Source organism: Glycine max, chromosome 3 (genome assembly GCF_000004515.6).
Source record: "Glycine max cultivar Williams 82 chromosome 3, Glycine_max_v4.0, whole genome shotgun sequence".
In the NCBI taxonomy this organism is placed as follows: domain Eukaryota; kingdom Viridiplantae; phylum Streptophyta; class Magnoliopsida; order Fabales; family Fabaceae; genus Glycine; species Glycine max.
In genome coordinates, this window is record NC_016090.4 from 20,370,039 (window position 1) to 20,385,522 (window position 15,484).

The 15,484-nt window shown below is 33.9% G+C and overlaps 1 protein-coding gene, 1 long non-coding RNA gene and 1 pseudogene across 2 annotated transcripts; 2 read left to right on the forward strand and 1 right to left on the reverse strand.

Annotated features, from left to right (window-relative positions):
- Positions 1 to 611: 611 nt before the first annotated feature.
- LOC102661021 (protein OCTOPUS-like) lies at positions 612 to 3,074 on the forward strand (annotated as a pseudogene).
- A 7,531-nt stretch (positions 3,075 to 10,605) lies between these two features.
- On the reverse strand, positions 10,606 to 13,336 carry LOC100805929 (uncharacterized). Its single transcript, XM_014773625.3, has 2 exons — positions 12,804 to 13,336; positions 10,606 to 11,598 (listed from the first exon to the last, which is right to left on the reverse strand). Exons 1-2 carry the CDS (start codon positions 13,131 to 13,133, stop codon positions 11,182 to 11,184), a joined length of 747 nt encoding a protein of 248 aa, XP_014629111.1. The 5' UTR covers positions 13,134 to 13,336; the 3' UTR covers positions 10,606 to 11,181.
- Positions 11,196 to 12,703, forward strand: LOC121174524 (uncharacterized). The gene is made up of 2 exons (XR_005890649.1): positions 11,196 to 11,337; positions 11,436 to 12,703. It is a non-coding gene; the product is annotated as an uncharacterized lncRNA (long non-coding RNA).
- Positions 13,337 to 15,484: the final 2,148 nt, after the last annotated feature.

Below are 15,484 nucleotides of genomic sequence, written 5' to 3' on the forward strand. Positions count from 1 at the left end.
TAAAACGCGCGCACATGTACGTGTAGATATATAAATATGTGCCCCCGTCCTGAATTTATTGTTTATTTATGTAAACGGTTATACCACCTGCAGGCTGCAGCATTTGGGAGTGATAAAATATTAAAATTTCACAACTTCAGAGTTTCATAACTAAAAATACATGCAATTTTACCAAGACTTAAATCCGTAATTTTTAAGTAATACTCTTTTATTTATTTTAGAATTTATTCTTGTTTCAAAATTTAATTATCTTAAAATTCAAGATATAATTATGTGTATTTTTCAATCATATCCTTAGTAGAGTAATTAAGAGAACAAATTAATAATTTTAATTTTAACGAAACATTAACAATAGAGTATTAACACTATTTTTAGTGATTAAACCTTTCTTAATTTTAAACCAAAGTTAAAGATAAAAGAGCCCAACAGGAAGTAATTATTCCTACACTTTCCCTTTTAAAATATACTCACACTTTAATGTAGGGAGAAAAAAAATCCAAAATCGAAAATCGAAATTCGTACATCACACACCCGATCCTACATTTTTTCTTTTCACAGTTTTTGTCAACAAAGCCAGACCATATTTTGGATATTGCAATGCAGTTCCCTCAATCCAAATATTTTATTGCACATTTCACATAAAAAAAAAACTTTGAAATAACAAAACTCATTATTTCATTTCACATTCCACATTATTATTGTAGTAGCGGAAGCAAGTATAAACCTTAATTTTGTGTCACGCCACTTTTGTTTTCTCGCTGTCCCTAGGAACCAAACAGTTCCACCAACCTTCCCAGTTCTCATCCCTCACTCTCACTATCATCACATCACTCTCTTTCTCTCTCTCTCTTTCTTTCTCTCCCAATCATCCTTCCACACAGACAAATCACACACTCCCTCACTCAATTCCTCTTCTTTTTTCTCTCTTCACTTCATTTTTCATTTCTCATAACATGTCCAAACCTCAAACCTCCACTTTCTTCCATTTCCGGTTATGAATCCCCCCCAACCGCCGCAGCCCCACCGTCCCTCTTGCCCCCGCCATCCCGACGAAGCCTTCACCGGCTTCTGTCCCTCATGCCTCTGCGAACGCCTCGCCCTCTTAGACCCCAACAACAACACCGCCTCCTCCTCCGCCTCCCGGAAACCCCCCTCCACCGCCGCCGCCGCCCTTAAAGCCCTCTTCCGCCCCCCTCCCCTCCCGGAACTTCGCCGCACCAAATCCTTCTCCGCCTCCAAAAACGAACCTTCTCCTCCTCCTCCTCCTCCTCCTTCGAACCCCAGCGCAAATCCTGCGACGTCAGAGTCCGCAGCACCCTCTCCAATCTCTTCCACCAAGACATCAACATTAACATTAACCCCCAAAACGACAACGCTCCACGTGTCGTTCAACCTCACCCCCAACAAAACGACAATCCTCCACGTGTCCTCGACCAACCCGAAAATCCAGAAGAGGACGAAGACGATATTAGGGTTCTGGAGGAGCCCAAGCATTGTGTGAACGAAATCGAAGAACTTGAAGAAGAACTTGGAGAAGAAGAGGAGATACTAAAACAGAAAGAAAAAGAAGAAGATCTTGTTGCTATTGTTGAAGAAGAAGACGTGGGGTTGAAGACAATGAAGGACCACATTGACCTTGATTCTTCTCAGAACAACAAGCAGCAGAAAGCGCGTGACTTTAAAGACCTTGCGGGGAGCTTCTTCTCGGCGGCTTCGGTTTTCAGCAAGAAGCTGCAGAAGTGGCGGCAGAAGCAGAAGGCGAAGAAGCGGCGGAGCGGCGGCGCGCTGCCGGTGGAGAAGCCGATCGGGCGGCAATTCCGCGACACGCAGTCGGAGATCGCCGACTACGGGTTCGGGCGGCGGTCGTGCGACACCGATCCGAGATTCTCGCTAGACGCCGGACGGTTCTCGCTCGACGCCGGCCGGATGTCGTTCGACGACCCGCGGTACTCGATCGAGGAGCCGCGGGCGTCGTGGGATGGTTATTTGGTGGGGAGGAACACGTTTCCAAGGATGCCGACGATGTTGTCGGTGGTGGAGGACGGGCCGGTTCCTATGCCGGTGCCGGTGAACCATGTGGTGAGGACTGATATGCAGATTCCAGTGGAAGAGGGTTTGAATGAAGATGAGAGTGTGCCTGGTGGGAGTGCACAGACAAGGGACTATTACGATTCGGGTTCCAGGAGGAGGAAGAGTCTTGATAGGTCTAGTTCAGCAAGAAAGAGTATTAGTTTGGAGGTGGATGAGTTAGGGAATAATGGGAATGAGAATGGGAATGGGAATGGGAATGCTAAGGTGGCTCCTGCTGGGGTGGATTATGCGCAAGGGGTGAGAATGGGGTTTAATGATCGCGAATTCGACCGGTCGAATTCACTGCGGGAGCATTGCTGTTCTGAAAAGATGTTTGATGTGGGGGTGATTGGGAAGGAAGGGAAGAAGGGGCGGCGGTGGCGGTGGAGCATTTGGGGCTTTATTCACCGGCGTGGTGGGAACAAGGATGAGGATGAGGATAGGTATAGCAGGGTGAATGGGGTGGAGAGGTCGTATTCGGAGTCGTGGGGCGGAGACGGTAGAGGTGGTGGTGGTGGTGGTGGTGGTTTTAATGGGAGGATATTGAGGAGCAATAGTAGTGTGAGTTGGAGGAATGCTCAAGGGGTTGGGAATTGTGGTGGTGGGGGGTTTGGGGGTTTTAGGAGGAATGGTGTTCAGAGTAATGGGAATGGGAAGAAGGGGAAGGATGAGTTTGTTTTGGAAAGGAGTAGGAGTGCAAGGTATTCTCCTAACAACATTGACAATGGCCTCTTGAGGTTTTACTTGACTCCAATGAGGGGGAGCAGAAGAAACGGGTCTGTGAAAAGTAGGTCAAATCAAGCACATTCCATTGCAAGAAGTGTGCTTGGATTGTATTGACATGGAGAAGAAAGGTCCATAAGGTTTTCTTTTGGTTTGATGTTGTTAATTTTGCTCTGCATTTCTTGTGTAAACCACACATGCCCTATGTATTATTATTATTACTATTATTATTCTTGATGGTTGGTTGGTTACAACATGCTTCTTCAGTTTACTCTTCATAACCGGAGTTTTTAGTGTTTCTTCTTTTGCTCTATGCCGCTGCTGGCGTTAGTGTATAGTGACTTAAATCTCTTCCTTCACACGCCATGTTTATTTACTTTCTTTAATTTGCCAGAAAAAGAATAATGGGACATGTGTCTAGATTCATGGCGCTACTCAAAATATGCTTTTTCTTTGGACTCAATATGGTTTCTTTTTCTGTCTTTTATGCTGCAAAAGCATTGCTGATTGGTGTGTAGGATCGTAGGGGTTATAATTTGGGAGCATTTAACTTGAATTTTGGCATGTTTTATATTCCTGCAAAAGTGGTTACAAGGTGGGCTCATGCCACCTGCAATTGCTCTTTGTCATGAGCTGTAGTTTTGAGTACAAGATAACTGGTCGATCCTTTTTTCCCTTTGGCATCAATTAATCACACTTTATTACATGTGACTTATCCCAGACCATGCCCCCCCATAAAAACATCCACACTCATATCAACATATCTATGTCCACTAAGGCAAATTTAATTAGAGCTTTGAAAATTTCTGTAGTGAAGAGATCTACCAAGGTTCAACATATCAAAGGTGGGTTTCACACCGTTTGGGATTTTTTTATCATCCGAATTGAAGACAGATAGGTACAGGAGTTCATAATAACTTGCTATCATGTTCAAACAATTAAAGTAGATTATTTTGATACCCTTTGGCGTTTCTGTATTAAGGGCACAAGCCATTATGAGAAGTTAAAATATTTTCACTGATGTGGAAAGAGACCATGCACAATGTAAATGTTATGGGGGTTCTAGTGATCAAGAAAATCGATGGAACCTTAAAGATTAAGACACTTGAATTTGGGGTTACCGAGACAATGAACAGTGGTGTGGACGTAAGGAGGATGTTAACAGGAACAAGACAACAGTAAAAGAATATATAGGGATAAGAGTGCAGAAAGCTGGCCCTCCATGTTTGTAAAAGAAGAACAATTCTGCAGATTCTGTGTTGTTGGAGCTACTGATTGACTTGAAACTTGAGGAATATTAATGCTACCGGTATGTTAGGTCAACGTCAACTGAAATTTGACGGTGCAAAGGGTTTTTTTAGTATAGAAATATTTGAAAGTATAGCAGGTGTTTGCCTCTTTGGTTCTTTTATTCAGAAAATATTGTAATTAACTGCTTTATGTAATATTTCACTGTGCTTCAGCTGTAGTACAGAGTAACTCATTTTGCATATGGAATGAAAAATGTCTTATCAAAGACTTTTACAGTGTAATTGGGTGATCTTTTACAAAATAAATTTTAATTTTATTTAAAATTAATTTTTCTTAAAATTGATTTTGAAGTGAATTACTTATTTTTTTTATTTTAGAAGCAAATTAGTGGCTAGTAAATTTTAGTATATGGAATTTTTGCAAAATTTACCCAATTTTGCTTCATCTTAAAATTAATTTTAGATTAAGAATCATTTCCTAAATATGAAATCAAATATAGATGTTTACTTTCTGGTATTTTAATATGATTGTGGATGATTCAACTTGAATCCAATGTGTTAAGATATTGATTATGAATTAAATTTATTTTAGACTACAAATCATTTTCTTAGTAAAGAATCTAATATGTAGATATTTACTCAATCATATTTGAACAAGATGGTAGATGATTTGACGGGAATCCAATCTGATAAGCATTGTAATTTGATTTTGAATTAAAATAATTTTATAAAGTTGATATTGGTTAAATTTTTTTCAAGTGAAACGATTTTGGATATTTTTATCTTGAAAGCAAGTGTGATGCAAACTTAGTGTAAATTTCCAATCTAACTTAAAATCTATTTCTTTTAATCAATTTTAGACACATTGAGTAACTGCGTGTTTGTTTATGCGTCCTTGCAAATCTGATGCACGTCCACTTGAAGCAAGGAACCATAGCTTCTACTTAATTTTCCTTATTTTGACGTGATTTTTAGTGTAGACTAACATACTGAATGCATTTCCATACACATGCTAACATTATTTGGTTAAATTTGGGTAGAATTGGATAAGATTCTATAAAAAAAGTTTTGAGTTTAAGTCTCACAAATGAGAAAAAATAGTTACCTCAATCCTTCGAGAAATATTCATCATCGATCAAACTAATGAATACTTCACTTATATAATTTAGTAATAGAAGAAATTGTAGTCAAATTAAAATTTGGAGACAAAATTAATTTTACCAAACAATAATGAAATGTTTTATATTATCGAATAAAAAAGTATTAAAAGAGTTTAATTTTTATGCATAATTAGTTAATGTTAAGTTTTTTTTTTATATTTTCAGATCATCAAAAGTTATTATTGGTATCACTTTTAAAAATTATTATAAAAATTAATAAATTTATTTTATATGATAATTTATAATTTAAATAAATATAACAAAATTTACACTGAAATACTTACAGATTGACATACACTATTTACTCTTACTAAAATCACTTTTAATAAAGACATAAAATAACCAAAACTGAACTTTTTAATTTTATATTGTAGATGGTCTTAACTGTAAAGCCTAAATTAGAGAAAAGCAATTTTTTCTTTATAACTTGTACAGTTGAGATTCTTTGGGAATTTTCAATTGTTTCATAGCATTAAAATATTATTTCTTGAGACTAGTTTTTCTTCTCTGGACATGCACAGATTGAGGGAAGCAGATTTTGGATGCCCCAAATCAGTTTTTCTAAGAAGAGGAATTGCCGACCTTCGAGAACTACAGGGAAAGGCAAATGATGCAGAATATATGGGTCGGTCCCAACTAAACAAACAATGTGCGTATGTGAGATTTGTCGGTCCAGCCTCATAATTAATCCTCTCTTTTGTGTTTATTTATGTCAATGAATATCGTTAATGTTGCTATATCAAAATGTATTTAAGCTTTTGTAAAAAAAATATATTTAAGATGAGATTGAGTTTAGTAGAAGAAATTAGTCTTTCCTAGATTTAATGTTCAATTGTATCTCAAACAAGATTGCCTATAAAGAAAAAGACAAGTGAGAAATAAAAAAAAATATTTAAACTCAAGGTTAAATATAATTACTTTGCATATTTTAATGTGCCATCACATGTAAAATTAGTGAAGTTTAAATGTGATTATTTTATATTTTAAATAGAGGAATGAAGATCACAAATATAAAAACTTAGATTAATTTTTGTAAAGTTGGAATCTAATTTTCTAGATTAAACTATTGTTTGGTGAGTTTATCAAGGATTCATCAAATACTTCTTATAAATGGCGCGTAATCTGATTATGTGACGGATTTTAATCCAATTTGAAATGTTTTCTTTCAAAATAATTAATCATTAAATCATGTTAACAGATTTTTTTTTATAAAAAAAAATAGATTTTTGCTTAGAGATTTCCCTAGAATTGTCTATTAAGACTTAAAGTTGAGACCAAAGATTAAACAGAAACAAGAAACAACCCCACATGTACCTCGTCCATCCATGTGTTTAGCTAGAATATATATATATATATATATTCTTGGTAAAGATTTGTTATAATCAAATAATGTGAAATTTTAGTTATTTTAAATTTATGGTAAAACGTTTATGATAGAATAATCGTATTTTTTTTTAAATTAGTATGCTTGTTTAAATATTTGAAAGAAAAATAAAAAATTAAAAGGAAGACGTATATCCTATTGTTTTAAGAAATTAGTTTGAGTAGCTTTTATGATTATTTTGAGAAATTAAAAAGAAGACATATATCCTATTTTTTTTTAAAATAAAATATATTTTTATATAGTTGTCACAAAACGAAAAGTAACTTTTTTTTTTTCACAGAACGAAAAGTAACTTCTTCTTTACATAAAATATTTAAAACCTATATATATCTCTTTATTTTTACACAATTTCAAAATCACTACTATTTTCAAATAGCTTGTATTTATTATTGCACTTCAGTTTTTACCTGTCAATTCATTCTCCACAGTTGTTCAGTTATCAGTTTTTACCTAGGCGGTCTCAGAAAGTAAAAGTTATTTTTTTTTTCGGTACACGTAAAAGTTATTTTTTTGGTACAAGTAAAAGTTATTATAAAATCATTAAACAATATATTCCCTTAAGTTTTTTTTCTCTTTTTTTTTTTTTCCATTTACTTAAAAAAGTTGTTCGTAGATTTGCCATTTACCTCGATACCTGATTTTGTTCAATCATGATGCGTTTGATCCATGTATCTTACCTTATTGGGAAAAAAGTTTGGTTATTATTGTCGTACGTACACATATTTGTTCAATTCTAATGGTTTTTGACTTTTCACTAATTAAGTTAGTGTGTATTTTTTTATTTAAAAAAGTTTAAATGCATTGGATCAGAATAGACGTAAAACCTCAATGTTTATAAATATACTTACATATTACATATCAACAAAATTCTCACAATAAAAATTGAACTTAACTTTTTTAAAAACATGAGTTTATTTCTTACCAAATCATCTTGATCAAGCTTTATTTGTAAAATACTGCATATTTTACATGCTAACTAATTAACGTAGTAAAGATTGAAGCAATTTATTTCTACGTGAACCTAGCAAACTGGGAAAGCAGTGACAAATAAGTCCAAAAAAGAAGCACTTTAAACTCTTTATATTGAAGCTCAAATCCCATCATCTAGACATAAATTAGAAGTTAATGATTGTTGCTCAACAAGTAAGATCAATGCATGTCCCACTAGGATATTGAAGGAATAAAATCCGTTCCCATTTCAATTATCAAGTGTTAATATTATTTGGTGCTTTCTCTCTTTTCAATACAATTTGTAAAGCTCCATTATCACCGCGCTTATTGCTACAGAAGTCAAAAAAGTGAGGAGGAAAACATTTCTACATGCATGCATGTCACTCCTTGAGTTCTTGCTCCAATGCAAGTTCGGTGATAAAGAAAGCAAATTACGGTGGAAATAAGGGGTGTGGTGTGGGGTAGTGTAAAAAAAAAGTTGCAAGCAAAGCATTTTTGATAAATAAATAAATAAAAAAAAGAGAGTCATGACTCAAATGGCACGTCTAACTTGACTAAGTTGGAAGGAAATTGTCAGCGGCTATACACTTATCTCTCCTCTGTGATAATTTATTCGCAGGGCTGAGGGAAAAACTTCACGGCTATACTACAAATCCAAGGGGGGAAAATTGGAAATTTATGGGGTAAAATACTCAAATATATAATATAAGGACAAAAATTAAAGTTTCTTAAAAATATGTAATTTTAGTGTTGTTTTCTAATCATATGTGATGTTTTGTTTTGGCAATATATATTGTTTTTTTAATGAAAAAACTTATCATGTAAATTATCAAGATGAAAATTTAATTCTAATTAGGAAAATGTAAAAAAAATAGATAAGAAATTGTATATAAATTTTGTCCATAATATTTGTTTTCATGAAGTGTGATAAAAACTCTAGAAATATGTTTCTTAACACCAACTTAAAAAGGCCATGGATTATGAAATAATTGAAGTCAAACTTGAAAACTGCTATTTGTAATATTTATTCCATTGTTACAATTTAGACATAATTTAGGTTATGATATCTTTTCAATCGGAATAAATATTTGATCTCGTATAAATTTATAAGACTTTATGCAGAAGTTGAACAAATATATTTTATATTTTTAAAATTGAGATATAAAAATTAACTTTCACTAATGTGAGAATTGATAAGTTTAACTCATTTGATTTTTTAATTTATTTTATTTTCTCCCTATACAAATACTTGTTAAAACTAATTCTTAGTAATAAAAAATGACTTGACCGTTTAGCTCAATACGGAAGTTTTTGCAATAATATAACTAATGTCATAAATAATTTTATAAAGAAAGAATCTGAAAATGTTTCTAATTCGTTTGTGCAATAATTGTTGCAAATGTAATGACTTTTACGAAGTTATTGTTAATTTTTTTTTTCTACTTAAAAAAAAAAATCAATCCGCTTGCAATTGCAGAGATGAAAAAAGCCCATTAAACTTTAAAGAGGACGTTGCACCCAAAAACCAAAATTAAGAGGATACGTTCCTTTACTTAATTTAATGTAGAGGAGCTTTCTTGAAGTCCTATATACTTGTGGGGAAGCTTATTTTGGGCCTTTACTTGAGAGTTACCATCAAACACTCCCTTTAATCTATTAATTCCGACCATAGTCTTACTGCATGAGCTTTGTCCTGTTTAATATGAAGCAGTAACTAAGTCAGAACTTATAAGCCAAACAAGCAGCAACCTCCAAGGATAGCCAATGTTGTGTGCCAAGGTAAAATGTACATACCTAGGAGTAGTTTTTTTTTTTGTATAGAGATGGCATTGAAGTTAAAACTTATGACTTCATGCATACTATCTAACCTTCATCACCAGGTCGACCCTACTGGATCAGAGGTAGCTTTTCCTTAAGCTTGAGAATTATCAAAATTCATTACAATTCTTCTAACTTGAGTAGTGTTCCTAGGATTCTCACATTCCTTGTTTTTCATGTTTAGAACAGGAAAGAAGTTACACTTTCAGATAAATTGGGTTTAATGCGTTTTGTTATGATTTGGGTGACTAAAAAAATATCCATTGTTTATATGCATTTGCTAGCTACTTTCAATTTCATGCACTTACACTACATGTCACAATATGTTCACTGTAAAGTGTTCATATGCATTACGCTAGCCACATTGTTAATATCGCAAGGGAATTGAGTAAAGGGTTATTCATTAAATTATATTCATTTCAATCTTCTTCCAATCACCAACCTGTATTCCTACAACCTATAATATTTATAATTTAACCAAGTGTTGTAACTTATGCAAGGGACAATGTGCCGTTTAAGAATGTGGTAAGTTATAATGGGAGTTTGAGATATAGGGCAGAAAGAGGAAAAATGAAAGAAAAACACTATTGATTTACTTGTAGTTCTCTGATTCATGAATTGAGTCTGCAGAGAATTTGGATGGATCAAAAGCTTTTATATCTGCATTCGACATGAGCTTTCACATCATCTCTTTATAAAAAGCTTTTTTAAGAGAATACATAGAGTTATTAAAAAGTTTAAATTCGGTTTGCGATACACAGGAATTTTGAGAGAATCGTGTAACTATGCCCCTGCATTTTAAGATGAGGCGTAGCTTTTGGTTCATGTAACTATCATAGTATTTGGGCTTTAGGCCCTTCCCAGAATCATAAAAAACAGAAGCTATCATAGTAATTTCAAATGGGTTTACTTTAAAATGGTATGTCATAGCTCAGGCTAGATTTGGAATTTTACATTTTACCTTAAAAGGAGGTGAAGCTTTCAATTTACTTTTAACATCAGCAAATTGTTATACTAGTAATTATTTAGTTACTTTAGACACCAAAATTCTTTGGCTCAATTTTTTTTTATACTGAATAAAATATCAAGACATCCAACACATAGAAGAAAGAGAATAAAAGAGGCTCTTTTTAACTATATAGAAGATGGTGTAAAATAAATTGATATGAAATCATTGCAGTTCTTTAGACAAACAACAAGTGACACATCAATTCGAGAAAAGTTTGAGTAAACATATGCTCACTTTGTCTTCCATCTCTTTTTCACCTCATTTTCTTTTTATATCTTGATTCTTTTCTCATTATATCACTTATCACATATGTTGCCTTGTTTTTCTTTTTTCTTTCTATCTCTCTTTTGTCCACCTTTGAAGAGGAAATTACTAAACTGCTCCATTCCATGCACAGTACACTTCGTATGGTTTATCATTACTTGTTTATATGATAGAAAGATTTAGAAACACGTTGTGCTTCTAAATACACATTTGTAATAGCCAAGATGATGAAGATGCAGGTAAAAGCTATGTATATATTTTCTGTATCAACAGAAGATTTAAAGAAGTTCAGCATTTGTGCAGCATCTCATGCTCATTAGTTTACTCAAATTCTGGACAATATTGTGGTGATAACTGATATCACCAATGCATCAGCTGTAGACTGTAGTTGATGCCCAAGCAAAGCTGGCTGATGCATCAAGTCCAAGTTGTAAGCTCTCACTTGGGGCCATATATTCAATCATGCAATACCTATTCACAATGTCTTCCCCCAAGAAACTTCTTATTATTTGATCAACATAAGAAATGAACTTGAGTTTTTTTTTTTCATTGTTAGTCTTTCTTGTTGTCCTTGTTTTGTTCATTGATGAACAGAGAAAACAAGACCACAAGAATACCTCCAAGAACTGCAACTTTTTTCCAATCAGCACCTGAGGATGAGGCAAGAGAATCAACTATTCCAAAAGTCAGCAAGCCAATGAAGAAGAGGTAAACATTTTTCCTTGTTTTGCTACCACTGCTTTCACTGTTCACATCTTTGATCTTTTCAACCTCCTCCTCCTCCTTGGCTTTTGCTTTGTAAACAGGTGCCTTCTGTCCAAGGTTCTTAAAGAATAGCCCTTCGTTTCTATCCTTCTCCATTTGGCCCTCAAACTCCACTATTTTGTTTTCACTCTCCTCAATCTCTAGTCTGTTAAGTTCAGTAGATTCCTCGAATTCTAGCATCTGGCTCTCTATGTTTGCTGTTATCTGTTGATCACAAATGAATGTAAAAGGGTCATAAACTTAAACTTAAACTTCATACCCCATTGCTCAGAGGCTCTTCGCTATGCGAAGGTATGGGGGAGGGATATTGTACGCAACCTTACCCTTGCATATGCAAAGAGGCTGTTTCCGGATTCGAACCCATGACCAACAAGTCACCAAGGCACAACTTTACCGCTGCATCAGGGCTCGCCCTCAATGTAAAAGGGTCATAGTTGAAGTAAATTTTATTTGAATATATACATTCTGCGGCATGTAGATTGAATTATTGAGGTCTATTGTTTTAATTAAGATTTTAATTTTGTAATTGGATTTTTCATTTGAGATTATTTATTGTTATTTACTTTGCTGGGATTATACTACTATTAAATTATGTTATTCTAGTCTCTTAACAACACTAAGGTTTTTTTTTTGGATCACCATAACATTGGTGCGGAATATTATCAATTTTATTGATGACTAATTTTCGTCACCTGACCGAGACCACCTTTTAGTAGGATCTTCCTTCCAATCATATACTCGAATTTGAAACCTTACTTAAGGAGACACATACAATTTTTATAAAGATCAAAACTAACATTTTAAAATTTTTAGAGAACAAAAATCCAAAGTTAAATTTTACATCTTATAATATCCTTCAAATTTTAACTTTCTACTAAATTGTTTTTTCTACATTTTTAAAGTTATTTCATATCTCAAATTCATTATAAATCTTGGAAATATCTAAATAAAAAACAATAATTTAAGGATTTTAAGTAGGAAAAAAATCAACAAAAAAATCAAAATTGGCTTAATTTGGAAAAGACTTAATTAATTAAGGCCTTTATGTAAACTATCCAAATTTCCTATGCTACTCACACCTTAGTGGATCAATTTAACATAGATGAACCAATTTACAGTACACATTTCAAACGCTATAGTTATGTGATATTAAGTTTCTTATTTTGATTAGCATGAAGCACATGAATTTCCAGCTTAACCAAAACTCTAAGAAAACAAAGTTTCTAAGATTTATTAAAATAAAAATCTTATTTTGATATTTGAATCGGAGTTGTATTCGGTCTAGAAGAGCATCCTTAATTTATTAGCAGAGTATATTTTATTTTGCTAGGTGAAATACTTATCCATGGTAGAAAGTTGCATAAGTAATCAAATTAAAAAAAAGAAAAAAAAAGCTGAAGGAGACATACTCTGGCACCAGCTTCATCCAATCCTTTGAGTGCATCTTCCCCAATCTTGTCGAACTCGGCCTTGGCCTCTTCCCCGAACTGGGCCAAATACGCGGACCTCTCATCCAGAAAGTCGGTGAGGCGAACCTTCTGCGTCTGAAGCATCGCGATTTGTGCCAGAAGCTCCTGACTCTGAGCATCTCCTTCGGGTGGTGGTTGGGAATTATCAGGCTCGTTCTTGTTCGACTTGCTGCAAAAGCACAGAACAGAAGAAGCTCTTGTGTGAGGGAGTCTTACGTTGTTGTGGTGGAGAGCGAAGGAGGACGCTTGAATGGCTTTCAGGGCAATCATTTTTTCATCAGATGTAAACTTGGTGTCTGCGAAATGGAAGAGTTTTGATTTTGAACCGCTCGTTTCACTGTGTGTTATCTGGTGTTAACGGTACGAGGGGTGGGGTGAGGGTGGTTTTGTAATTTTAGTAAACGGATATGGTTACTACTTGGGAGTTTGTCTTTGCTCTAGTGAATGAATAATAAGCTACTTGTGTGCTTTTTAAATCGGTTCAGGTGGCTTAATTATACATTTGGTCTATAAATTGTATTTTAAGGTTTAATTTAGTTCCTTTTAATTATTAAAATGTTTAATTTGGTTTTTCAATTTTTTAAAATACAATTATACTCTTTCCATCAGATTTATTAATTTAATTGATAAAAATCGATACTTTATCGGTTGTCAACACAATTAATATAAAATGTTATATTTTCTAAATTGATGACTACAACAAATGTATAAGACTTTGTTTGCATTCACATCCACTTTCGCACCAACCATGCCCCAAATCAATTTGCTTTTGCAAATACGTTCAATTTTTTTTTTCTTCTCTACGTAATTTTTTTATTGGAAGTAATTTGTTCAGGTGAACAAGATGATAAAACTCAAAAGCTCAAATGAGCATAATATTCTTTGATTGGTAGTTGCTTGTCTCTTGCTTATTTTACTTTCATTATAAAAAATAGTAACAACGTGTCTACAACAGAGAACTAATATTAGTCTAAAAATTGTACGACTAAAAAAACAAGAGCGAATGAGTAGAATCATAATGCACAAAAAGACCAACCATTAAGGGAAGAATAAAGAAAGGAAATTAAACTGCCAAGCCTTGAACATTCTTTGCCCTTTTACGATTTCTCCTTACAAAGATTGTCGTAAAATTAATATACATAAATTAGTTTCTCTAAAAGATGAAAAAAGTTAATTTGAAGTTATGGAAAAAATTATTTAATTTTCTTTTTATTTTCTTCTATTATAAGTATTGCTGGATAAGAAGCTTCCTCTAACAAATCCTAAATGTAACTTAAAAAAACATGAATGACAGCAAGAGCTGTCATTCCATTGCAAGTTGCAACAAAGAATATCAATACCAGTCTCATTCCATCTGTTGGGGCAGAAGCAATTAGCAAAATTGTTACATAAGATGTGGAATGTTAGGTTCTTCGTAATCTCTACACAATTTATAACAACTGAAACTTTAAGCATTCATTTTGAACTAATGGAAATTTCTTCTAGCTTTATTAATCCGGTGGTTAAAAAGCCCTTGGTCCTAAGACTGAGGGAAATGAGTTCCGAGACTCATCTAAGTTCCCATCGGCCGTTTGAAGCCACGGGATGGGGAAAGTCAGAATAGAAGCTACAAGCAACTGTCCCAATAGGCGCAAGGAGCTGAAAGGCACTGTCCCGACAGGGGCAGGCTTCCAAGTTCCAAGTCCTAATCTTTCACTCACTACCCTCCCTAAAGTGTATTCCTGTCATTACCTTTACCATTCTAAGTGAAATCTAACAGCAGATTCTCTCAAACAAGTAATTTTACAATTTGAAAAAAGAAATTAAAAGAGAGAAACAAAAACAGTGACCAGAGCTGAAAAAGCAATAAAGATGAAATAAAAGAAAATGAAATTACCTATAACAAAGGAAATGAGCATCAGCCTAAAGGAGGAAGAGAAGAAATGTAGAGCAAAAGGGAAGACCCACATGTATTTGGTTAATTAGTAGCAGCCTAAACCAAATTCAAATGGATGGTTAGTAACAGACATGCGATTAAAAGCGGGGAAAACTTCCTGAATTGTTTAACAGAGAGATGCTCCTTCTCAATGTCAGTAAGGACTAACTGCTGATCTTAACATTGTTTATAATGAATAGAATAGTTGTGTTATAACAAAAACATAAGGAGATAAATCATAAATGGTCTCCTGTGATAGTCCTTGAGCTGAAATAGCTCTTAAATGTCCCAGCAAAGGTTTCAATGATGAGATGAATTGAATCCATTTGAGTTCAAACTTCAAATCCCAAATACAGTATAGTAGTTTCATGTAAATTTCGTTTAATATTGAATTGATACATTTTTGGTCATGTAAATTTTCTAACACAAACTCAAGACAAGAAATACAGTATAGTAGTTTCATGTAAATTTCGTTTGATCTTGAAATAGATATGTTTTGGTCATGTAAACTTTAACACAAACCCAAGACAAGAAATGTTTAGTTAATTTGTTTTGTTGTGTGCCTCATCCTTTGTCTTAACTTAAATTCCATGGTCAGAAAAGTTATTAACATTTCTTCATAGAAATATTGAGTATTACTGTTAAAAGAAAACTATAAAACCATCCATGCCTAGACTTTTAGCTAAGACAAGCTAAGGGACACACA

Coding starts and splice junctions, on each gene's coding strand:
- LOC100805929 (XM_014773625.3), bottom strand. CDS start 13,133: ATGATTGCCCTGAAAGCCATTCAAGCGTCCTCCTTCGCTCTCCACCAC. Junction 11,599..12,803: donor TGGATGAAGCTGGTGCCAGA/GTATGTCTCCTT, acceptor TGTGATCAACAG/ATAACAGCAAACATAGAGAG.